The 26,379-nt window shown below is 51.7% G+C and overlaps 1 protein-coding gene and 1 long non-coding RNA gene across 2 annotated transcripts in view; one reads left to right on the top strand and one right to left on the bottom strand.

The window, feature by feature from the left end:
• Tollo (Toll-like receptor Tollo) overlaps positions 1-24,652 on the top strand; it is a 37,998-nt gene extending 13,346 nt beyond the window's left edge. The window contains exon 2 of the mRNA XM_089570405.1: positions 19,456-24,652. Coding sequence (XP_089426531.1) covers positions 19,735-23,310 — 3,576 coding nt within the window. The 5' untranslated portion in view covers positions 19,456-19,734 and the 3' untranslated portion in view covers positions 23,311-24,652. The remainder of the gene's footprint in view (positions 1-19,455) is intronic.
• Positions 1-26,379, bottom strand: part of LOC149358347 (uncharacterized) — a 164,795-nt gene that overhangs the window by 38,338 nt on the left and 100,078 nt on the right. The window lies entirely within an intron of this gene.

Consider the following 26,379-nt stretch of genomic DNA (forward strand, 5'->3'; position numbering starts at 1 on the left):
ATAAATGTGTGAAAGTGTGATTGTGACAAATAGTGTGCGTTACAATGTTGCCGTGGGAAAAATTTGGCTGGTGAGGTATAATTGGTCGATCAATTAAACGCGACAAAAGGCGAAAAAATACACTTAAACGTCAAAATAGCCATGGAAGCCGATATAACCGCGCTCGGCCTATAAATTATGGTCGAATAAAGGTTTTTTACTACTACTACTAACTACTATGGACGTCAGAACAGCCACGGACGTCGATATAGTATGCGTACGTATTGCTTTCGCACTGTTCCGGTGCGGGTCGCCGCAGTAATCTGGGGTGCCGTCGCCCCACCAGTAAGGTGGGGCGACGGCAATTTTCAATTTCAGCATGAGGAGCCTAGCATTTCAGTGCTTCGGTGGAACTTTCAAAGCTTGGAATAACCTTTGTAGTTCCCGTGCGTAGTTCCTGCAGTTACTGTGTAGTTCCGAAGAACTTTACCCTCGTCATTTCTAGCACGGTGGATGCTTAAACTCTCCCCCAAACATTGGGCCTGATGGCATGCCACCATGTGGCGCTGTTCTTTTTTTTTTTGCTTTCTTCTTGCTTGCAAGGCGGCTACATGACACATTCGGACCGTCATTTGTTGCGAAGCAACACTACGCGAGTCGCCGAGCCATTTCGCGGAGCTGACAGAAGGCCATACTGAGCATGCGCGAGGAGCAGTGACGTCACACGGCGCACAGCTGGCGCGCCGTCGCTGCTCGGGTGACTCAGAGGTGCCTCCGCCGCGCTCGCCAGTTGCGCATGCGCAGTAGCGGCGCATAGCTAGCGGGCCGGCGCACTCTCCATCGCCTCTCTCTCTCTCCTCGTTGCTTTCGCAATCCTCCAGGCTGAACCAGAGCTAAACCACTGCCAATTTTTTTGCTGCTCTGCTGGCCTCCGTTGTATAAGCCTCAGTGGCTCATTCATCGCCAGGTGTTTACCCCCTCCGTCGCTACGCCCACTATGGCTGCCTGCATTCGCACGCCTGCTTGAGATGTACGGAGGAAGCCAGCCAAGAACCCTTTTGGACGCACTATCACGGACGCGCGGGCCGTACGATGGAGGTTAACGAAAAGAATGACGATGGAATTCGGGCACCTTGGAGAGGCCATCTTCCGTGTACGAATTAACGAACACCTTCGTCAACCTGCACTACGGGTTCGCCTAGTGCGCATCACCTGCGCTTCACGTCCCATGTTCTGTGTCACCGTGCAGTGAGGGTGTTACTTTCAGGCTATGAATCGTGGTAGCCCCACCTCCACGCTGTAACCTATATAGTATTGTCAAAGTTGAATAGTTTTCTTGCCCTGGTCAGTACAGTTTGGCCATGAAACATAGAACAGGCTCTTGTTATGCAGCGTGAATCACTCGCTGTGAACACTTCGAGCATGAAAAGGGCTGAAAAATCCCGTGTTTTGCGAGCTCTATACAGGTCCACGCATTGTACTTCGTGGGTGATGATATTCATTATTATACACAGCCGCATGCTATCATCTACGAGTTTCCCAAATTTCATGAAGATCTTCATGCCAGAGATAATGCTAGTGCTTATCGCGAGCGTCTAATAAGGGGGGCATAGTGTCGCTGTGTGCAGAGACATCCGGGTTGCGAATTATGCGCCTCGACATCTACGGGATGGTCGCACGAGCTTGGTCTTTCCTTCTCTTTTGCAGCACAAGCGACCACTACTATTCACCGCACACACGGGTAATTTATTCGCACGCGGTGCTGGTAATATCTAGTTGTGCAACCTAGCTGACAGGCACCTGCTTATCGCGGAACCCACTTTCCTATGCACGCCTGCGTGCGCGTTTCGCTCAAGCTATGTGATATGTTCACGCAGTGCCTCACTAACGCGGAAGACTGTAGATTCAGCATGCCCGTGCGTGCTATCGCGTACCCTGATCTGACGGTGGCTTAGTAGGTATAGCGATCGACTGCAGAGTCCAAGGTCGCTGAATCGAATCCTTGTCGGGCGGTCGTATTTGATGCATAAACGACCCCGCGTACTGCGCGAAGTCAGAACCAGCTGGTGGCCGAAATCAATCCGGAGCCCTCCACTGCACTGAGTTCTTCTCGCCGACCACGTGAACCTTCGGGAGGTTAAGCCCCAGGGCGGAGTTGTCAGGGGGGCGGTCTCCTTATAAAAATTTGTTTAGAGAGTCTATAGACTGTTGATAGACTTTTGTGTATAAAGTCTATAGACTCTGTATACAAATCCAATGGACTAGTCCATAGGCAATACAAGCCCTATAGACAGTCTATGACATTCTAGAGATTTATGGCCGTGCCCTTTTAGCAGAAATTTGTCAGTAGACAGTCTATAAACTATGATTAGACGAAAGAAAATATCTATACGAAGGCGATGCAGTCTATAGACCCTTTTTATAAATGTCGCCCCCCCCCCCCCCCCCCCTCCCATTCAGGAGTAACCCATAAAGCCGCCCACATACCATCCTCGTACTTTGACCCCTGATGCAGGTTCGCCCAGCACAAAGGTCGTTCTGTTAATGACCAAGAACGGACTGCACGCGTCCGTTTCCTGCGATAGCGGGAAGCAGTTCATGCTTGTATACAAACTACCGCAGACAGGCCGAGCGCAGAATGAGGTGAAGCTCGTAAGGGAGGAGAGAGAAAGATGGAAAGAAGGAAAGAACAAGCGAGCGCCGGCATCGGAGGCAGCCTGTTCAAACACTGCCGGTTACCATGGCTCCCAGCCGAGGTTATAACCGCGGTCTTAGTGCCGAAAGGCGGGCAGCAACGTTCGAGACACATCCATAGCTACCGGCGCGGGTCCTCCCCGGCCGAATCGAAACTGCGGCGGCGTGGGTCCCGCTCGTTCGGTGCGCATCGGCCCCGCAGGTGCATTATGCAGGGAACACTATTACCGGCGGCCGAAGGAAGCAAAGGAGCGCGCCGGTTCGGACACGCGAGTGCAGCGAACAATCAGGACCGGCCGTGAATTGAAAGCGCGTGCGCGACCGCTGGTCCACGGACCAGGCCCGTCCCACGGCTAGTTGTGTGCAGCGCAGCCAAAACCATGATCCTCGCAAGAACGCATTCCATATACATTTCGGTGCACACAGAACGCATCACTCCAAAATCTGCGGGTCTTCCGAGTTTGGCCGAAATAATTGTGTTCCCGCGATGCCCAAGTTTTGAGTACGCGTCTTTAAAAGCATGAATTAGTGCATAGAGCCGCACTGGCATACTTTCGTAGCTATGCTCTGGAGGAAAAACAAAATACACTGCATATTTATTGTTTGATCAGAAAGCGATGGGCATCGCGTTTCCGGGCCAACGTCCAGCGAGCTAATGGTTGTGCTACTTTGAGTGCGTACAAGTCGTCTTCTCTGTTCGAACATGCTGCGCCTTTCACGCGAGGAAACCTACTATCGAAATTTTTGCCCATTTTTGAAACAAAAGGTCAAGAAGAAAAAAAAACTTCTATACGACGTACTCCAAGGCTTGTCTTATGTGAATGCTTGTGTGAGTACGACAAAGTCGACGGCTGACGCCACTGCATCACATGCGCAGGAGCGACAGATGCATACAGGGAGAGTTCGAATGCCTTAGTTTTTCTTTACGTACAATGCATAAAACAATTCAGCAAACTATGAACAGGGGCTCCGAAGATCTGCTCGGCGAGAATTCCCTTCGCCGGGAATTCCCTTAATACCGAAGGACTCAGTCTAAACAGTCAATAACGACACGAAGAAACAACGAGCCAACTTCATGACATTCAAAGAACGCGAGACCCCTAGGTTTTGGGTCAGAGAAATTTACCCTCTTTGGATCGCTCATTGTTGCCTTAGGCAGTGTCAGCTTAACGAATGTTTGCAACACCATTGCGTGCTAATTGCGCGTAAACAGCGAGAGGTCCGGCAGCGGAGTGTGAAAAGTTTCCTTATACTAACGTTAAGCAAAAGTAGCAGCTCAAGACAGGTTTAAGACGGCGGCCTTCCAACGCGCTCCCGGCGAAGCAGCGCTCACCGACAAAGCTTGCTGCTCGATGCACGTAACAAGAGGCGCGCTCTGCGATGTTAGCAGCGCCCCTGAGCTCCGTAATACCAGGCAAACAGCCCGCCAGCAATGCTGCTCGGCCGGCGCGCTTTCAACAACAATCGCCGCGCCTGCAGACTCTGATTGAGGCTTCGCACGCAGGCCGAGCGCGCGCCCAGTGCCCGTTGCGGAAATCGCTCGCTGCACGACAGGGGTCCCGCCGAGCGCGTCTGCCCGCGAAGTCGCGGAGAGGCAGCTCCCGCTGTGTGCGCTCTTGGGTCTGTGTGTATGTGCATGTCGAAGGGCCGCCACAAATGTTCTCAGCCGGTGATCGAGGCTTCCCGAGACAGCATGAGAACACGCCGGCCTACAGATCATGGCTGTGTGGAGACTGCCCCATCTGTGCGACATGCTTTCATGCTGTCGTTGCGATACAACGCGAGGTTCGCTCATCAGGGACGTAGGACTTGGATAGCTGAGGAAAGGAAAGAGGCACTAAACTAGTCGCGTTTACATGAATGCGACAGAAGTCGACTTCAGCTGCTCCAGCCCACTTTCGGTGGGAAAGCGCAAAACCAGCGAGGAAGAGAGAGAGAGAGGGCGGGTCACGCCTTTCCTTCTCAAAACATGCTCTTTCTCTCGAAAAATAGACTCGTGACGCATTCTGTCGCATTCATGTAAAAGCGGCTACTGTCGGCACTCTCGGAGGGCACCTCAACCACACCGTGCGGAAAGGGATGAGGAAGACCGGTAGTGAAGAGGGAAGAGAGAAAGAGATGGGTACAACGGAGAGCAGGCTGCGGAATAATTCCGACCCCTGGAAGTTCTTTCGGTTGGCGACCCTACAGTCAAGGGAGGAATTGAAGACAAGGAAAGGACGGGAGGAATGGGAAGTACAAGGTGCGAAAATCGGCAGCTGTGAACACTGCACGAAACATGCCCACGAACAGAGTAGAGCTAATTGTGTTAAATCTTGTCGTTTAACTAGAGCGAGTATAGGCTACTACGACTATAGCAGCGGCTATTGCCTGCAAACAGCACTGGAATATACACCCGCCTCCAGACACGGATGTCCCTGAGCCGAGAGTGTTGAGCAAGACTTTTCGTTGGCAATGTTTACTCTAACATGCTTTTCGTTGCTAATGGGTGATTACTGCAGACACGCGAGGAAATTAGGGGCCAAATTATCATGAGGCATTCCACAAATAAGAGCGGTTCGTAACTCCACGACGCGTCCTTGTTATCTCGGCATTTTGCGAGAGAGAGTACAGCTGCTCGTCCTCAAGTCCGAGGGTTTTGGCGATTCTTGCACAAACGGTGAGTCCGCGAACTCAGCATATAGCGCTCGTAAAGGAACTGCAAAAGACCGCGCGCCCACGCCGTTCACCGGTTCAACAACTGCACTGTTCCAGATGGATGTCAATGCGTCAGGAGCCAAAGCCATCTTGGCTACACTGCCCACGGGCCTTTTCTTGTCAGATCCTGCACAGGCTTCAGAAGATGGCCATCGTTTTTTTTCACTGTGCACCATCACCCTGTCACATCCTGGTATGCCACATGCGTATCTCATTGAATGCTGGACTCTCATCATATGTCAGTTCTGAAACTTAGCACCTCAGGACAAACCTCGTGCAGCCTTCCACAGCCTAGTTGCTTGCTCGTTGCAAAGGCGCCACAAGGGTCAGCGACACCGGGTACGGAGGCCCAGCACCTCACCCCCCTCGTTCACTTCCCTGCGCTGGAAATATGCACCTCCTCTAAGCGCCCCACTCGGTGCGGTCCGCATTCCCTCAGCGACGCCTGTGTACTCTTGTTTTCCTTTTTTTTTTAAGCGCAACTATAGTGTTGTAAGGCCGAGAACTCGGTCTGTCGCAAAGCGACCCGTGTCCCGGGTGAATATACTCGTATAAGTGGCGCTGACCTATGTCGTACGCCACAAACCTTCCACGAGATATGCTGAAGGAAAAAAGGCTGTAGAGTTAAAGAAGCTCCAATACTTACGAGCACCCGTTCAAAAAGATCGCCCGTTTAAAGCCGCGGACGCAGGGATGCGCTCGACGTCGTCAGCGCCGTTTATGACGGCGGTCGAACGCTGACGGCCAGAAGCTATTCGGAAACTGAATGCGTCCTCAATATATACTGCAAGCCCGCCTGCCCCCGTCCCGGCAGCTCGCCCCGCGCTGCCTGTACACCCGCCGGGAGGGTTTCGCTGTTACGCAGCGCCGACAGTTCAATACGGTAAGAGTGTGATTTGCTGAAGCCTGGTACCCTCTGTCGGCTCTGGTCCTAAAGAAACGTCGCAGATATGCTGTGTTAACAACTTCAGCAGCAAGAAAATTTTGGATTTTTAGAGCCAGTCTATATATGCGTACCCAGACATAAAGATCGTTAACGGCATAACTGCTTGTCGCAAACAGTACGGGACGGAATGAAACTATTCTAAGTGGGCCCCATTCTAAGCATCTGACGTTACCGCTGGGTCTCCCTCGCTCTGTTAGCTCTTTTTTATTTTCTTGAATAAAAATACAAACAAAAAGGACAATCGCTTCGGAAAATTATGCCAGCCGGTCTTTCGGTGTATAACTTAAAAGCCCTACATTGCTCTGTAAGAGACAAAGCTTTCACCATTTGGACGACAACTCGCTCCAATGGGACAATGACGCATCGGTGATTGATAGCTAAAAAAAAAAGCAAACACCAAGTCTGCAAATTACCTGCCGTTCTTAGGCAGGCGAATACCTAGCGCCTCGAGCACTATACTGTCGTTGAGGACAAACGTTCGATTAAGATTTATTTAAGTTACAGTAGGCTGAGAAGCGCGCTGCTCCGCTAAATGCTTCTTGCAGATAACTATTCAAGCCACTACAGTAAATATAGCAACGGCAGCGAGGGGCGCCTGGGGCAGTCCAGTTCCGCGGACAAAGCGTGTGCGGCGAGGAGCGCACCGTCGACCTCTCGTCGAGTCTACTCTAGTCGCACGCGGTAGCACTGCTTCCAATGGGGGGAGCCCTCATTGTGAGCGTGTTTGGAACCGAATCTCTCTTGAAGGAGCTCTCTGAGAACGCGTGCGAATGCGTCCGGCCGAAAAACAAGTTAATGAACTGTTTTGAGCTGCTTGGTTTGAGCCATGGTGCTCGGGCGTTGGCGGACCCGAGGCGCCATTTACAGGCGGTGATTTCCGTATCGTAATTCCGATTGTAGTAAGTGGCGCCTGCACTATTTTACCGTTTCAATGTTTTGTTGCGCTTAATTTCTTAAGAAGATGCGGGAAAGGCATTCATTTTCCAAAGCAGAAATTAGGTGTTGAAATGAGAGCATGCGTTCGCGCGTGAGGGAGTTTGGAAAGTTTCGTTGCGGCGAGCGAACGAGGCGGTATACGGTCGGGACTCGAAGGCTAAAGGAGGTCCCGCTTGGCGCGGACTCCAGCCTGTTTGAGAGTAGAAGGCAAAGATACCTCGCTTAGTGCGGACTCTGGTTCGATTCCACGTGTTTACGACTGTTCATTTTGTATTTTGTATCTTGTTTCATTTTGTATCTTTTACCGGTCGGACCTGACTACTACGCAGTAATATAACTGCAAATAAACGCGTACAGTTGGAAGAACTTGTCCTCCCGCCCGTCGCGACACGTCCCCGAGTGAAAGAACCGATAACAACTAGGAAGAACAACACATCGTTTCATCATACAACAACGCCCCCCAAGCTCATTCAGTAATGAAAGTCGTTTTCAGCAAATGTCATTAGAATTTACCGCGTGACAGAAAACAAATTACTGCATCAAATGCTATCGAACGTCATTCGATGGAAACGACCTTGTATTTGCAGTGGGAAGTTAACTCTTGAGTCGCTGTACAGTCGGTTTGTGACAAGTGTCAACCCAACAGATACGAGGGGAAAGCAAGCATATCAGGATCATAATTCACTGAGGGGTGTAGCATTTTTGACAAAGCGTCCTCCGCAGAGCGACAAAAACTTAACACTTTTATGGCAAAAGTTTCGAATGTTTCGGGGTCGCTTACTGGCAGTTGCGATCGCCGGCCATCTTTTGAATGCGAAGAAGCATCATGGGCAATGGCGAAGGAACTATTATTCTCTAAAAGCCGAGTTCAGCGCACCGCACTTGCACTTGCTGTCCCACTTACTTTCTCCAAGGGTATGTTTTTATTGCAGTATGTTGAAGAAATTAAACTATATATAATCTTGTAGCCCACCAAGTTTAATTATTTTCTATTGGATTGTGAGTTAACCATAGCGGCCTTGAAACGAATGTCAAAAACACGCTTCTCAAAATACCATGCGAGGCGCATATGACTGCTGAAAAAAAAAACACTGATTTGTGTTTAAAGCATCAACTCCGAAACAAATAACGCGTTTGATTGGTGAGAATAATCTAATTATGCTGAACTTTATTCAGCTGAGCTGCCTGTCACCGCACCTTCTAAAATGTAAGGCTACCGTTGTGCAGAAAATGCGGTGTCGTCGGTGTTGTCGCCGCCAGCTTTGTCAGAGGAAAATCTGCAATTTGCCACTTGCGCACCGTGGTATTTTGCTGGTATTTTCATGTGCGTTTATTTCTGTCTCCTTGGCTATTATATGTAATAAGTGCCGTCGCAAACTATCCCGCTCTAAATTGCGCTGGAAATCACGCTTCGTTAGAATTTTTTCTTTAAACGCAGTCGCTCCCAGGGACTAACCGTTGCTCCCCTTTCCTAGGAGACCAACAGTTAGGCCTTTTGCAGTTAGTCCCAAAAGTACCAACAGATGCTTTGCAGTTAGTCCCGGAAAGGACGAATGGTTGTGGAAAACAAGTCAGTCCCCCTAAAGGCTATCCTCTCACCCTCTTCTAGCCCCTTTTTCTTAGAGTGTGAGAGAGAACAGCGCTGTGTGCATCTATCGCCCCTTCGTCCTGTTTCACTGTTCCTTTACCTGGACAAGTTATCTCAGTACGTTCTGCCATTGTAAGAGAGCAGAGCTTGACTTATGTGTTGTATGCCCACACGTGTAGACATACAGCACACACATTGGCAGTTCAGTTTGATGAGAGCAATAGAAGTTACAGAAAGGCAAGTGCAGTACATGGAAAGGGAGCTTTAGGAACCGTATCCTGCGAGATAAGAAGCCTTGAGAATCCATGAAGGAATGATTGCTACATATTGTGATGATGCATTTGCCTACCACACCTAAAGTTTTGGGCAAATAGTTGAAATGGGGCAAGGAACCAGTGAAAATGACCCCTACTCTGAGCGACCTGTGGAAGCAAGTTCAAATGAACTGCGTCTAAAGTGGATGACATGATTTTGAAGATCACCGGGTAAAAGTCATTGTTATAAATGGCACTATCATTCATGACGTTTTGATGGCGTCAAAGGTCAGTTTCATGTGGGTGCCACGAATGTTGACGTCTGAGCAATGTGCATGTCTCTGAAGCTACCTAAACCTGATTAGGAAAAAAATTCGGAGACTTCTGTCTCAAATTGCTGCGGGTCATGAAGCGTGAGTCCACCACCGTGATGCACAGAACAAGCGAGACACCACGCAATGAAAGCACGAGGAATCACCAATTTCAAAAGAGACTCCGTATGTCGCAGTGAGCTGGAAAGAGCATGGCAACAGTTTTTCTGGGACACAGAAGGCGTTTTATTATTATAGTTTATGCCACACAAGACAACAAATCAACAATCACTGAAGGCACCCATGCTTCAACAATTAAGGCACTGCGCGAGGCAATCAATCAGGAAAAGCTTTGGCTTTGGGAACACGACAATGCAGCTCACAAATAACGCAAATTACAAGCTCCTATCACGGACTGCGGCGTCGTGGAGCTTAATCATTCATCATACGATCGGGACCTGGCCCCCGCGGATTACTTGCTAAGGTTCTTGATTGGGCTATAGTTGGTGACTGAATCCAGACATAGTAACCAGCGAAGAAGGACACAGAGAGGAGATCAACAGCAGGACAAACGCTAGTGACAAGGCACCACCGAGCGGATTTAAGAAGAGGGTGGGGGGCAGTCGTATCCGCCCTTCTAAGAGCAACCGATAAATCCGTCTCTGTAGTACAGTATATAGCCTTTGTCCTGTCGCTTCTCCCCTGTTTGTGTCTTTTTGCGATAGTTACTATGTCTGGATAACTTCCCTTTTCGCAACCTGAAAAAAAAAAAAATCTGTTTGGTTCTGATGACAATGCATTCTTAGAATGTCGATAACGGCATCCATGTTGTAGCATTAAGTCACCTTGTACTCTATGGGCTTCGCAGCCCTGCAGGCGCAGTGGGATAAGTGTGTTAACGTCAAGGAAGTTTACGATTTGCACTAAAGAGAAATAGTTCTATTCTGTCAGAAAATTTTGTGCTTTATTTTCAGCTAAATAGCTTGACCGCTTGTATATTTTCGGATTGAGCTTTATTTTAGAAATCCTACATGGTGTGGAGAGGGGGAGGCAATTGTTTTTTTGCAAATAATTTGTTTCCTCCGTCACGCTGCAGTCACTGTCCATAAGGATTTTTTTCTTTTCTGTCTTATTCCTAAAAGCATTACTCGGCGCAACTGTGGACATAATGGAGTTTTGTGAGATTATTTCGGCTGTGTAATACGAATGCAGCGGACTTAAAGTGATGGACTGATGAAGCAGGCAATCGTTTTGAGGCGTCGTTAGCCTTACACTAGAAAAAGTAATTGACGCCTTGCAACTCCGAATGAATGAAGTCCCGTCGAAGGACGCCACTCTCACAAAGATGGGAGCTCAACCAACGGCTCCGCTGTGTCTCGGCTTGGAACGCACAGCTAGCAGCCACTTGGCGGTATACTTCGGCAATGGCGATATTTCATCTCTTGTCCGCAGCCAAGTCGCATTCTTTCTTGCAAGCACAGAAAAAAAGAATGAAACACGTATAAATGGAATGTCCGGGACAAAGCGCAGACTGCCTCTCAAGGCCACCGGATCAGCGGAGTTGTCTTTGACAGCGTATACATAACACGGGGGAGAAATGAAACGGCCCGCTGGACTCGAAACTCAATGAGCACGTCACCGAGCAAAAGAAAACAAGGCACAGGAAACAAAGAAACAAGCAGGAAACGGACAAACAGCGAAGAAAGCAGAAGCGGACCACCACTTGGGCGACCGTCGACGGGCTTAACCGCCGCGCGCGCGGCTGTGCTCAACCGACGGAATAAATCTGGCTCCGAGAAGCTGCAGGGGCGGTGGATCTCGGCATTCCACCGAAGAAGTCGGACAGAGACTCTAGCTCTCGTGGACTGTCTGCACACGGACACAGCGCAGTACGGTGCACCACGATGGGCCTTCGAACCAGCGCATCGCTTCACCACTGCGTCGCTAATTCGCGCGAATTCACCCGGGATTCTGCGTGCCAGGGCCTTGAGACCCAAGGACGTGCAAAGCAGCGTCTGTGCGCCCCCGCTCTCCGATTGCATCCTACAGGCTGCGTTGGACTCTGTAAACGTTCTTTGCGCATAGAGAGACACGTGCTCTTTATTTCTTGGCATCCGGCAGAGCTTGTGCACCCAACTTTGCGGCGAAACACAGAGCGGGGCCTTTCTGCGGACGTACCGAAGAAGAAGCCTTCGATGCTGGCCGTCGATAACGGCTCCTGGCGGAGTCCCGCCGCCATCAATTCAGGGGGTTGGCTCACTGGCTGGCACTGCCGCCGCCGCTGCCGCCTCGAGCCAGCAGTGCGATACGCATCTTCCTCCAAATTTAAACCGTAGGAGGGCTCCTTGTCTTCGAGGATCTGTGGCGGCCCGGGATGCGAGGAGGCAAAGAGACGTCTTATCGGGGCGTGCGTCGGCGGCGATTAGCGCGCTGGGACAACGAGCGCGCGCAGTCGCAGCTAGTGCGGTTCCCATGACGCCGTCCCTCGCGCAAATGAGCTCCGCCAGAGTCTCCGGGAATGTGGCTGCGTGTACCAGACCACGTGGTCTGACTTGGAGGCGGTGCGGCGAATCCATATGCGTCTGGGCGGATTCTGCGAGATCTGATGAAAGCAGCATCTGTGGTTCAGCGTGCCAAGGCGTGACTGTACCAGTAAATATGTTTCGTTTGGACCGTTAATTATTTGCGAATGTGCAGGAAATATCCTGTTTGCATTTGGAGCGTATAACGTTGTCTGTTTGAAGCGCTTGAGTGTTGGTAAGATGCATTTGAAATGAAACGGATATATTCTAACCTCCATCAAAGAATCTCTATGTATATGGCTGCGCTATTTCAATTTCTGAGCTCTATAGTACAGTTGTATACATTCACGTGCAACTAATAGCGCGGACCCACTGGCCTTCTTTTACGACCTGTGTGTCCAGCTTTGCCAATAAAAGGATTTTATTTCATTTAAATCAGTTAGTTGTTGGAAATCATTTATTTGGCGCAAAAAAAAAAATCGCCGACAAAAATGCGTCGATGTGGCGGGGAGAGTCATACGTAACTTAAAAATTCTCGTCCCGCAGTGATACGTGACATAAGCGGCAGTCCCACGGGCGCGTGCTGTTGAGGCATTCCCCTTGCTCAGTCACGACCACGATTCGCGTAGAAGAAGGGTAATATGGGACTAACTGCACCACCTATAGCCAGCATGTGACGAACGGTTAGTGCACGGATCAGTAACAGCGACTGCCCATGCCTTGGGAGTAGTGGTTGCTGCAAATCAGTGCACCCTCAAAATGACAAACCACTGCACCCATTTTACTCCATTCTATCCTCGAAGTTAAGAGGGCAGTAGGAGTCGTAAGCAAGAAATAAGTACAAATCTTTGCCAAGATGCAGCGAAGGACACCTCCTCCCCTCCACTAAAGCGGAACAGATGGAACAAGAAGAATCTTGTCGTAAGAGTGTGTGAACCCGGTTACGGAGCCCGGCTCCTTCGCTTCCTCATTACACGATTGAGAGTATCCAGGGGCAACGGTATGTACGCGCGCAGCTTGCGGGGTGGGATCGATACCCATCAGGTGGAGGAAGAATGGAGACCCGTGCCGAGCATCCGACGCAGTGGCAACCGCAGCAGAGCCGCTTTTGCTCGTCTCCCGTTTTACTGCTGCCGAGACTGCACGACACGCTCCACTCAGACACGGCTGTGCTCCGAGACTGCGGCGCCGTGCAGCGGCGGGGCGGAGGAGAGCGAGGAGAAGACCCTGCGATGCATACTATACGAATATGTATAAGAATATCGGCCGGTGAGCACACCCTGTGCTGGCGAGGTGGATTTCTACTCTGCACATGCAGCACCGAAGCTGGTGCACCGATTTCGATCCGTCATCATCAGTGCAGGATTCTGCAGGACAAAGCCTCTCTCTCTCTCTCTCTCTCTCTCTCTCTATATATATATATATATATATATATATATATATATACACACACATATATATATATATATATATATGTGTGTGTGTGTGTGTGTGTGTGTGTGTGTGTGTGTGTGTGTGTGTGTGTGTGTGTGTGTGTGTGTGTGTGTGTGTGTGTGTGCGTGTGTGCGTGCGTGCGTGCGTGCGTGCAGGACTAATCCACATGCAGGGCAAGGGCTCTTGTCATTTGTTTCAAGTTAATCCCTGTCCTCAGCCAGCCGCTTCCACTGTATAATGAAGTTTCGAAATCTCGTCTCTCCACTTGACTCTTTGCCACCCCGATTGCGTTGCACTGGTTGGCATTCTATTACCTTAGCAGACGCCCAGTTTTCTGTTCTCCGGATTATATGATTTTTACATCATGTCGTACCAAAATCTGTTTCGTCCTCTTGATGTCAGCTTTAATGCCGTCAACTCGCATTCGCTCTAATCCGCGTCTCTTGTTTTTCATATTTTATACGCTGCTCAAGTCAGCTTGGTTTACATTTCCGGTAACAGCTGCTCCATCGCAGCACCCCTCTATGAAGAGAATGTGTGAAAAGCGAAGTGTTTCTGCACCTCCTTCCATACAGTGCGGTGCACGCCTATCCAACAGCAGACCCCAACAGCGTATACTTCATATCTAAGCGAGCCGCAAGCTAGTTCAACGGCTCCTCAAGCGACTGCCGTTATGTCACCGCTCGATTATAAAGCTTCAGTAACGTCGCGCCATGTTCGCCGGCGTGTGAAACTGCTCGCGCGAGCACGAGGCGCGTTTCCCCTCAACCGTATAAGCGGCGATGACTGCTCAGCGCTATACGCAAGGAAGGATTCGTACACGACGCGTTGCAAGTCGGATGGCGACACGGGTCATGGGTGCCCGAGAGAGCTTCGCACAGGCACCGGCGCGACATCCTCATCGCCGCGTGTGACGCCATCGAGGTATCAAACAAAAAACACCCAGCTACACAACCGACTCCTTCAAAGCGACGTGTCAAGCGTGGCCAAACGGCGCCGAGCAGGCTGGTTGAAACTGGCCCTGACCCGTACGCCGCTGGAAGTGGCCGAGGGACACGCGTTCGCGCTGTAGCAGCCAGGCAAGCGCGAGTGACGCCTTTCGGACGGTGAGCGAGGCCTGCTGTCAAGTGGAGGCTGTTGCGTCGACTCCGGAGTGGCGGTGACGATGCACCGTGACGCAACTGCCGTCGTCGTAGTCGTCGCCGCTGTGTGGGCCTCTGTCCGACCCGAAAAAGTCGGCCAGCTATAGCTGTCTTGTATACTGCTAAGAACAAAGTGTCCGCAGTGTGTAAGGCATGCCATCCTGAGGCGGAAAGGGGTCGAGATTAATGCGATTTACCTACCCCTTTGTCAGTGTGGTTTGATGGGTACGCGGAAATTTGCCCGGTTATATGCAGGAGTGAATCTGATGACCCCTCCTAAGCCAGAAATTTCATATCGAAGAACTGTATGGAACCACTACCCACACCCTTTTGTCTTCTGCGAATAATGTTCACATAGGAATGTCCCCCCTTCCTTTTCAAAATCATGCGTCGCATCCTGTAGAGGTAGCCATAAACCCGCTCCTGGTTACACGACTATGAAGGTGCCACTCACTTAAATATAGGAATGTTCGAAAAAAGAAAGATTACAAGCGTCGAAAGTGCAGCCAGAGTTTAGCGGTGCTTTTCAAATATAAACTGAGTCTATGCGCGCCTTTTCGGCATGAAATTAGCACACTTCGCCGTCACATTACCTCTCTAAAATGCCTGGAATCGCGTGAAATAAAACCGGCAGGACGCTTCCGTGGTGCTGGTTGCATCAAGTCTCGACAGTGAAGCCAAGATCACAGTGCGTTCATTGTCACTCGGTGTTTATATAATTAGTCATTTATTGCACTAAAATATTTTTATAGATGGTCACGCGTTCCTCCGCCCACCGCACGATTATCAAAAGCCCAGGTGCTCTGAATGTGAATCAATTGTTATTGGGCGCTCGTTGCATTGTCTTTCTGTTGCTCCTTTTCTGTTAATGCTTGCATGCCCATCGTTTGTAGCAGTACCTCGTAGAGAAAACCTAGTGATGTGAAAATGACACGCGAAATCAAGTACAAAAGCGGAGGGGGGGGGGGGGGGGGGTTGAAGGAAGAGAAAGGACGGCTACACAGAGATTAACAATGACAGGGAACAAGTCGCAACTAGCAATTCAACGCGAACAAAATAAGGATGTCAGACATCTTTATACCGAGGGAGCTCGGCTCTGGGAGCGGCAGGGGAGGGAGCGGCAGCTCGGCACTGGGGCTAGGTGTGTGTAAAACAGGTTGTTCAAATAGCGGCGAAAAATCTGTCAAACAGCTGTCAGGCATTTCTAACAGTAACTGAAGCAAGTTTTGTTTGCTTTTTCTTGATCAACAAACAGAACATGGGCCGTCATTACTGTCCCATCTGATACGAAGGAAGCAACAGCGTTTAGAACTACTCCAGTCAAACACCAACCCAAACACTGCCTACACGAACGTACCTGGACGGCTTAACCGTACACTGCATAGTCGCTCTGCAGCCAATCACAACGAGAGAGTGACTTCTTCCACCCTACAAAGTTTGCTCACTGCCTAGGGGTTTCGAGTTTACTGCCAACACTTTCTCTTCGGCAAGACGTCAACTCCACTGCTCCTGCCTTCGGCGAAAGTCACCCCCCGGCTTGGCACAAGGTGCTTTCATCGGAAGCACAGGCTGCCAGATCTTGTCGCGAGAAGTTGGTCGTTCGCCAATCCTTCTCCTTTGATCATTTCTTCTTTTCATTCGTTTATTTCTCGCTCTCTTCCGGAGGAAACCCGGCACGGGGCATACGCGCTACGAGCCTGCAATTCGGAGAAAGCGGGGCAAAAGCGGGGCTTCTCATCTTTCGCTTTCGTAAGAAAAGGAAAGAAAGAAAGAATATGTTAAGAAAGAGAGAAAAACTTGGCGGCGGAGGAGCGCGCGCACACCTGCCTTCGGTGCGAAGAAGAAGCGGCAGCTCGGAGACGTCTTTACGCCTCAAAATAAGGGCTAATTGGAAATTTCACGCCCCGTCGGAAAACGGAAACCTCTCTCTGCGAGTGTGCGCGCCCTTGCTCGGAGCCAGAGCCGGAGAGAGGATGCGCCGAGCGCGAGACGGCAATTTGCTTCCCTGTGTGCTCCCTCTTGCTCAACGAGTTCGCGAAGAGCCCCCCCCCCCCCCCCCCCCCCCCCCCCCCCCCCCCCCCCCCTTTCCGCTCGTCGCTCTACCCGGCAGCATCTGTCGGTCGGTGCCGCCTCGGGCGAGGGTGGCGCTGGCCCGACAACCGCCAAATGCATGTGGCCCGTGTTTCCCTGTTCGAGGCGCGCTCTGCCCTGCTCTAGAAAATATATACCAAGTGCTCCAGGGAAGACTCTAAGACATTTTCAGAAATGGGCTTTTTGAAGTAAAATTAAATGGCTTTTACGGTATATTATTACCAGTCTTAGCGGACACCGGAAAGCCGGTGAATTTTTCGTAGTAAGCTGGTTAACTAATTTCTGGTTTGGCTTGGTTTGGTTTATGGGTGTTTAAAGTCGCAAAGCGACTCAGGCTATGAGGGACGCCGTAGTCAGGGGCTCTGGAAATTTAGACCATATGGGGTTTTTTAAAGTGCTCTGACATCGCGCAGTACACGGGCCTCTACGGTTTCGCCTCCATAGAAATTCGACCGCTGTGGCCGAGATCCAACCCGCGTCCTTTGCGTCAACAGCCGAGTGCCATAACCACTGAGCCACCGCTGCGGCCGGTTTAGTAATTTCTCATAATTAACTTTTTAAATATCACAGCTAGACAACTAGTTGCAATTAGAGATTTTTAGCCGGTCGTTAGTGATAGCCATATCAGTTTTTAGTACTTCGAAAACGCGATTATCCTCGGCGCTGTTCGACAAAATTTGGCTACATAGTGCCAAAATGCATGCGCTTTCGAAAAGCATGCCGGCAAAGCAAGCTTTCCAGTGCACGGAACTAGTCGGAAAAGCCAAATTTTGTCGTGCCACAGTGGCAACGGTAATTGCGTTTTCTAAGTTTAAAAGCTGATATGCCTGTTACTAACGACCAACTACAAATATCGAATTGCAACTAGGCACCTAACTCTATTAGTTAGAAAGTTAATTACTAAAAAGTAGTTGCTCGGCTTATTAATTCGCCGGTTTTCTGGTGTCCGCCAAAACTGGTAATACTAACAGAAAAATCCATATTTGCACCTCAAAAAACCTATTTTTGACAATTACTCACGGTCTTCCCTTAAACACCTCGTATATGTATGTATAAAGCAGGATATTGTAGCGGGAACAGTGGCGATTTTTGGAAGCAGTGAAACAAACATCGATCGGGTATGATTCTGTTGGTTTGGGTTTGTTCCTTGTTAATGTCGAATGTGTGTAAAAACAATGCAGTTAGGAGCACCGCAAAAGCAAGAAACACAGACGACACAAAGCCGCTAGAAATCCGCGCACTGAACGCGACCTAACGGAATGCTCGACAAGGGATTTCGAGGAAGCACATTCATTTGAATCAACTATACTACGCGATAACTTATTAGGCTGTGCTGAGACAAAGTACCCTTCGACGTAGAGCGACTGGGCTGAACAGCGTATCTTTATGGAAACCAGCAACTTAGACCGCTGTTCGGCGTCTACTTCTTCCTCGCTAACATTGCCAACTTTGGCCCACCGATTTTAAGAACCTTTCGTATCAAACTCAGCCGTGTGGAGCCCTCTCGGCATCCCTAAGGACCAGAAGCTCTCGAAAGGTGACGACAGGGCCTCTCCATACCTTACACATATTTAGATCCTATGAGCGCTGTGCTCCCCAACACGGCTAAAAACAAGCACCGGTTAGCCTGGTTACCTTTGGGAAAGAAGGTTCATAAGCCGATAGTGTTGTCGGACTTGTTAAGCCAAACTCGTTGACTGGTTGTATTTCACTGTAGCAAATACTACGCTACAAGCAAGTCGGTGGTTGGTTTTCGATTACACGTCGCCCTGCGGAGCTCGGTTTTTCGTTAATGTCCGATTGCATTAGAACCTAGCGTGAACTGCCGAGTTCTTTTTTCACTGCATCGGTCGCACACTTTGAAGCGCAAGCTAACGGTGTGTGTAGCCTGCCGAACACTGCTCCTTCCTTGGACAAGGATGTACGCGGCCTTCCGTAAGTTTACAAGACACGCGATGACATTGTTTTTTTGCCGTCGGGCTGATCAGCCAGTGTCTGTAACCAAAGTCAGCTGCCGGCGCGTCGCCTTGTTGCCCGAGGAAGAGCGAGAGAGAGAAAAAGAAAAGCTGAAGTGAACGATGATATAAACGCTGTCGCCCGATGGGACACTGCTCGCGGCGCATAGGGAGCAGTGTTACGCACTGACAGCAGCAGTTCGGCGTTCCTCCTTCATTTCGAGGCTGGCTTGTTCCGCTAACGAATCCGGCGTGCCGGTGCTCCTGGAAACGTGGCCGCTGCCTTGTCTGGCAGCTGTGCCGGACCGAGTGATCGCGGGGCCAATGCCTTGGCAGGAAAAGGAGGGGAGCAGTAAAAAGAGAGGGGGCCCCGGCACGGCTGCCGCCGCATGCACCTGAGAAGGAACAGCGCGGTGCCCGTACGTCATGCCGACCCAATCACGTACCTCTTCATTGCGTCACGACGCCAGGGCGGCCGTGTACCAATGCATTCCGAGCGCGCCTGCCGGCCGCTGGCACCGAAAGTAAACACTAGAGTAACCGAACCAGTCACGGCGGTTAGGGAGAAGCCGCGATGAATTTGTGGCGCCGCGGCAGTTTAGAAAGGCGCGCTGCTGGCTCCTTCCTCCTTGGGGCGAGAAAGATAGCAGGGCGACGCGCGGTACGTTGCGCGCCGGGCATCAACGGCGAAGACGAGACGTGATCATCACACCGTCCTCGCCCAAAATCGTGCAGCCTGTCCCCTTTGGCCGGCGTGAGGGTGGCCAGGTTCGTGTTTTGACTGCCAGCCCCTCTAACAAGGGGACGCGGGAAGGGGGGAGTAGTCCCATCACGCTCTCTCTTCTGACGGCGGCACAAAGGCCACTTTCGAGCTCCCCTCACGGGTTCTCCTCTTGGTTCTCGCAGGTCTGAGGAGGACCGCCCAAAAGCGACGCCGAGGGGAGCACTGCCACGGAGGCGGGGCGTCCGCGGCCGGCCTCCCCCGGACGCGCGCAGTGAGCGCGGTCCTGCACCCCGTCGGCCGCGCCAACCGGTCCGGCCACCATTGGAGTCGCGTCGGGCAGCAGCGGAGGCTGCGTGGAAACTTGGTGGTGTGTTTGCTGTGTGCCGCCGCGCCTGGTGCCGGGCGATTGGCGCCGTGGCGATGCGGTCCTGGTTGTGGTTGTCCCCCCCGCTAGCGGCGGCATGAAGCGGCGGTGGCACGTCTCGCTACTGCCCCTGCTCTGGTGGCTGCTGGCGGCGCAGCCCAGCGCTGCCGCTCGCTATGTGGCCCCCGAGGACTGCCGCTGGGAGCCGCTGGACGCCACCGGAGTGGCGCTCACCTGCACCGTGCGCACGCTCAGCGGAGGGCCCGAGCCGAGCAACTTCAGCCTCATCCAGCCGGGGCACACGGCGCGGCTCACGGTGCGCTGTGACGACCTGCTCTTCCAGAGCGACCTCATCAACGGCTCGTTCTCGCACCTCAGCGGCCTGCGCTCGCTCAGCATCGAGCGCTGCAAGATCGAGGATGTGCCGTCGCTCGCGTTCGCCGGTCTCTCCGAGCTGCAGAACCTCACCCTGCGCACGTACAACACGGACTGGGGAAAGCTGTCGCTGCGGCTGGCGCCGGACAGCCTGGCGCCGTTGCGGCAACTCGTGACGCTGGACCTCAGCCGCAACAACATGGACTACCTGCCGCCGTCGATCCTGTGTCCCCTGGTGCAACTCGTGCAACTGAACTTGACGCGCAACCGGTTCGTGGACACCGCCAGGATGGGGTTCGCGGAAACGCGCTGTTCTCCGCTCGTGCAGAAGTTGGACGCGGCCCACAACAGGCTGCGCCTGCTTCCCGAAAAGGGGTTCGCGTCGCTGCGGCAGCTCCGAGAGCTCAAGCTCGACCATAACCAGATCGCGCGGGCCGAGCAGGGCGCGCTGTTCGGGCTGTCCCGCCTGCAGAACCTCGACCTGGCGCACAATGCTCTGGTCGCTCTGCCGCCGCGCTTCCTGCAGCCGACCGAGAAGCTCTCCGAACTCTACCTGCGGAACAACTCGTTGAGCGCTCTACCTCCGGGCTTGTTTGCCGGCCTCCATCAGCTGACGATGCTTGACCTGGCGCATAATCAGCTCAGTTCCGGATGGCTCGGCCCGGATACCTTGGCCGATTTAACGCGGCTGGCCGTGCTCGATCTGTCGCACAACAGGCTCACAAGGCTGGACGACGCTGCCTTTAGATCTCTGCACAACCTGCAGACGCTTCAGCTGCAGCACAACCTCATCGAGTCAGTCGCGGACTTTGCGTTCGCGTCATTGTACAACCTGCACACGCTAGTCTTAAGCCACAACCGTCTCAAGTATGTGGGGACGCACTTGTTCTCTGGACTTTCGTCGCTGGGTGGGCTTTATTTGGACCACAATAGACTCGAATCTCTGGCGTCGGATGCATTTCACAACGTGTCGACCTTGCAAGAAATCATCCTCGCCGGAAACAGACTGTCATCTGTGCCGCGGGTTGTGCAGACACTACAACTTCTTCGCTCCCTCGACGTGGCCGACAATATGATCACGGACATTCAGAACGCCTCTTACCAGGGGCTGCGTCAGTTATACGGCCTCAATTTGATGGGAAACCACATAGGAAACCTGAGCCAGGGTGCTTTCCACGACCTGCCGTCCTTGCGAATTCTGAACTTGGCTCGCAATGGAATCCAGTCCATCGAGCAAGGCACATTCGACGACGTCCCTGACCTCCACGCTTTGCGTTTAGATTCCAATTTCTTGGACGACGTTAATGGCCTTTTTAGTAACCTACACGACCTCATCATGCTCAACATTTCGGCCAATCGTGTGCGATGGTTTGACTATGCGCTCATTCCCATCGGATTACAGTGGCTCGACATTCACGACAATCAAGTGGAGGCGTTGGGGAACTACTTTGAGCTGGAGTCCATTTTGAAGCTGAGGACGCTGGACGTGTCGCACAACAGGCTTACTGACCTTGACTCGTCGTCCTTGCCGAACGGCATCGAGATTGTCTTTCTCAAGAGCAACCACCTCCGCCGTATTCAGCCGTTCACATTTCTGGGAAAGCAAAACCTCACACGCGTCGACCTCACGGACAACAAGCTGGAAACACTGGATATGACAATGTTCAGGTTGAGTGAGGTCCACAGCAGCCGGCCGCTTCCGCAGTTCATGGTGGCCGGGAACCCGTACCTCTGCGACTGCCACATGGAGTGGCTTCAACGCCTGGGAAACCTGGACGATTCCCGGCAGTACCCGCGTGTCATCGACTTGGCGGACGTGGCGTGTCATCTGAGCTTCACTCGAAGAAAAGCCAGCCTGCCGCTGATCAAGGCGCAGTCGTCGGAGTTCCTGTGCCGCTATCGGAACCACTGCTTCGCGCTCTGCCATTGCTGCGACTTCGACGCTTGCGACTGTGAGATGGTATGCCCAGACAACTGCACCTGTTACTACGACCAGAGCTGGAATACCAACATCGTGGACTGCAGCGCGAGGGCGCACGTCGCCGTTCCCAAGCAGCTCCCGATGGACGTAACCGAGCTGTACCTGGACGGGAATGACATACCTACGTTGTCTAGCCATACCTACATCGGTCGAAAGAACATGAAAGTGCTCTACCTGAACAGCAGCAACGTGCAGACCATCAACAACCGTACTTTCAGCGGACTGCGCACGCTGCGAGTGCTGCGACTCGACCGTAACCGTCTCGCCACGCTGCATGGCTACGAATTCGACGGGCTCGGAGAGCTCAAGGAGCTCTACCTCTCCTACAACCACCTGGCGCACGTCAACAACGCCACTTTCCTCCCGCTGAAGTCGCTCGAACTGCTCCACCTGGACCACAACTACATCCTCGAGATCGCAGTCTGGAACCTGCAGCTGCAGCCGCGGCTCAACGACGTGCGCCTCGCCGACAACCCGTGGTCCTGCGAATGCCACTTCGCGCAGGAGTTCGCCGACTTCCTGCTGAACCGCGGCGCCGAGCTGGTGCGCGACCTGTTCAGCGTCCAGTGCGTGCACAACGAGACGTCGGCGCTGCCGCTGTGGGAGCTGAACGCCACGTCGTGCACGAACGCGTCGGAGGCGACCACGCAGGTGCGCCAGTTCCACGTCGAAGACCTCGTTCCGCTGCTGGTGGTGCTGGGAGTCGTGTTCCTGCTGCTGGTGTGCGCGGTGGCCGTAGCCTTCGTGTACCGTCGCCAGATGAGCGTCTGGTTCTACACCAAGTACGGCGTCCGCATGTTCCAGCGCGCGCCCGCCGAAGAGGAGAAGCTCTTCGACGCGTTTGTCTCGTACAGCAAGAAGGACGAGGCCTTCGTCGCGCAGATCCTGGCGCCCGAGCTGGAGTGTGGCAACCCCCCGTACAGACTGTGCCTTCACTACCGCGACCTGCCCATGGCCGGTGGCTACCTGACGGACGCCATCACCGAGGCCGTGGAGAGCAGTCGGCGGACTATCGTGATCCTCTCGGAACACTTCCTCAAGAGTGAGTGGTGTCGCTACGAGTTCAAGTCGGCCCACCACGAGGTGCTGCACAACTGCAGCCACCGCCTCGTAGTCATCTTCCTAGGCAGGGTCTGCTTCAAGGAGCTCGACCCGGACATTCGCCTGTGGCTCAAGTCGAGCACCTTCCTGCACTGGGGGGAGAAGAGGTTCTGGGACAAACTGCGCTACGCCATGCCGGACGCGCGGCACCGGAAGGTCGGCGCCGCCGGCAGCGGCAACCGCAGCGACGTGGCCAGCGTCGCGGTGCACATCTGACAACGCCCGTCCGGGACCCTTCGTCGTGTACATAAGACGTGCGTGCCTGTGAGTGCCAAGGAATTCGCGTGTGTGTTGCAGCTGTGCGCGGTTGTGTCGGTGCGCGAAGCCACGTGGATTACACGTTGCGAGGATTTTGCACACCGAGACGGGTGTGCAGGAGCCGCCGAACCCCCTTCATCTAAGTCAAGTCTCTCCCAAATTTCGCCCGCGTTGCGCAGGTAAAAAAACACCAACAAACAGTTCTCTTGCTCGACACATGCCAACGAACTTGTGTAACCTTCCCTCCTCCTTCTCCTCCTCGTGTTCGTTTTCTTTTGTAAAACGAAAGACTGTCCATCTAGGAATTTTACGAACTCCTTTAAACACGCGCTTGTTGCATACGCGGGACTGTTTTAATGCGAAGTGGCGGCTTAGGGTGGCCTCTGCGGTCATGTTTCTCTGTACATAGAAAGAAGTGTAATATAGCTGTTCCTTTTTTTTTATTCGTAACTTATGAGTTTATTTCTCCAGCCTCGTACTTGTGTTGCTTCGAATGACTACCAAGAGCCAAAACAATACGCCGGCACTTCGTGAGACGGAGGAATTGGACTGTGATGTACATTCCTATGCAGTTTGTGACAAAGCCAGAAGGAATGGAACTGCTTAACTTGCACAGATTTTTCTTTTATGCGAAATGGTGTGATTTTTGAGAACGGAAAGAAATGTTCGGACCTACTGTCACCACTATTTATTTATACTTATTTAAGCGCGATTTACAATGTTACACCGTCGTGCATGTATCGTATCCCCGGATTCCCAAGGAAAAAAAAAAAGGATGGTCTTCTAGCTTTGGACCATCATAGCCCGAGTAATCTCAAATTTGCCTAACAAGTAGACCCGCTGCAGTAGATCTGTTTTTTCTGCAGATTTCAAGTAAATTCAACAGCCAATAATTCACACTTGGAAAAAAAAAGTAATATCATTGCGACAGCCCATAGAGAAGTAGGCTTCAATAGTTGTGAATGTGTTGGAGTGTGTGATCCTTGCAGTGACTTAAGACTGATATACAGTTCAATGTGTTACCTTTTCCAAGAACATGCCTACGAAATTTACTCAACGGTAACCCGAGCTTGGAATCATTTCTATCACGCGCCAGGCTTCAGAGCCTGTGCGCCTATACATACTCTTTTTTTTCTGTTTTGAGATTTGATAGTCACAGGACAAAACCGAGAAGGTAATGTACTTAGGTGCATCAAGTTGTATTATTGATGTCGGCTGCCCGGCGTAGAGGAAAGGAGAAAGTTTGCAAGAAACCTTTACGGCAATAAAGCGAAGTGTCTCAACACTTGGGAACGTTGAACTTTTGTCTTGGCTGCTTCTTACTCGCGTATACGCTTCCTGAACGGAGCGGGGCACGGGCCTTGCGGGCACATGCGCGACGCTTAAAACTTCGCTACAAATGCTAAACAAAAGAACGGAAACACTCACATGTGCAGTTTTACTATTGTCGCACGCTTGCTTTTGCACATTAATGACTGCCTTATGTCTTTTTATACCACCAAGCTGTGGCTCCCCGCTTGAATCTGTTTTGTTTTTTTCTTTGGCGGGAAAGCCGAGCTGCGCGCAAGCCCGGCAGCGCCTGTATTATTCATGTAGGACGGTAGTATGCTCGTCACGCAGATGCCCACGGAGAATAGCGTGTGCTTGCTGCTGATCGTCGCGGCTTCCGTATTGCTTTATCTCACTTTCAGTCCTCAACCTTGCCAGCAGCGTATGAGAGCGAGCGCTTTCGTTGCGCAATAGATCCGCGCGCTAACGCTGATACGAGAGCCTTTATACTAGAACAAAGCACCCTTCCAACCTAGAAGCGTTGATATGGCACGCAGGGTACTCGCCCTGGAGTATTAAAATGCACGTTGTGTTTAAACAGGGAAAAGATAGTTGTTCTGCGAAAGATGGCGGTACTGTGGCAATCATTTGGTATCTGCACTTTTAGTTTAAATAACTACAACATTGTTCTGTGTTATTTCTGCAAGCGCACTTAAGATAAAAAAAAAAAGTCATGTTAATCAACTAGACCACTTTGCCCATCCGCCTTCCAAAGAGCTTAACTAGCGGCGCTCGACTTACCGCGCGCCGCAGCCTCCTGCTTGGTGGCGCCTTCTGGTGGCGACCCTGGACATGATGTCGCCTACTACGATGTGATATGCAAACTTACTACTGTTGCATTTAATCAGTTTATCTTCATATGAATCGTCATTATCCTTGAAGCGTTGAAACTGCGTAAATAATGTCTGAGACATCATGACGTAAGAAAATTCCGAAATGCCGGAGGCAAAAAATCATAATATGCTTCCGGTCGCTCGTGCAGACAATTAAAACCGACTGATTAGCGCATGATTTGTGTAAAGAGTCATATACCTGTACTGCAAGCGTTGTTGCGGAAAAGACAGGACACGGGTAGAGGAACGTTCTTAGTTTCCGTTTTAAACTTCGCATTTACACCTTGCAGTGCAACAACTCCTTATTCCGCATACATGTAAAAAAGTGGTGTGTTTGAGGGGGGGGGGGGGGGGGGGGGGGGGGGAATGCGCATCATATCGTCTCTGCTATTCCTTGACCAGACACAAACACCTGCGCAGAAAACGCACTTATTTTACCGTGAGCCGCCGGTCGCAAGAACGCGCGGGTACAATAGACGCTTAACGTGCTGCGTGGGAAAGAAACGTCGGCCAGCATATCTACAGGCCCTTTAATAGCATGAAGAGCACCTTGAGGATGGCTTATTTATCTCTCCAGCAGGCCTAGATTAGGGTAGGGCGCTCGTGTTTGAGGCGGGAACCGTTTTGTGTTACGTGTTGAAACGCGCAGGAAGCGGCAGCGATGCGTGGCTTGGGTGGCGCGAACCTGGTTCTGAAGTTGCATTGTCGCCATGTTGCGCTTCCTGCCCAAGTTAGAAGAGCAGTTGGCTTTTGATGGTGTCAACCGTACTGCTGTTTTTCTGGAAGTTCGAAATTTTTTATTCCTTCAAATGCACGCGATGCTCTCAATGTGATTGTGCTTCGAATGTTTTAAATCGTCAGCAAT

The sequence above is a fragment of the Amblyomma mixtum genome, chromosome 2 (genome assembly GCF_055824585.1).
Source record: "Amblyomma mixtum isolate Tamu chromosome 2, ASM5582458v1, whole genome shotgun sequence".
In the NCBI taxonomy this organism is placed as follows: domain Eukaryota; kingdom Metazoa; phylum Arthropoda; class Arachnida; order Ixodida; family Ixodidae; genus Amblyomma; species Amblyomma mixtum.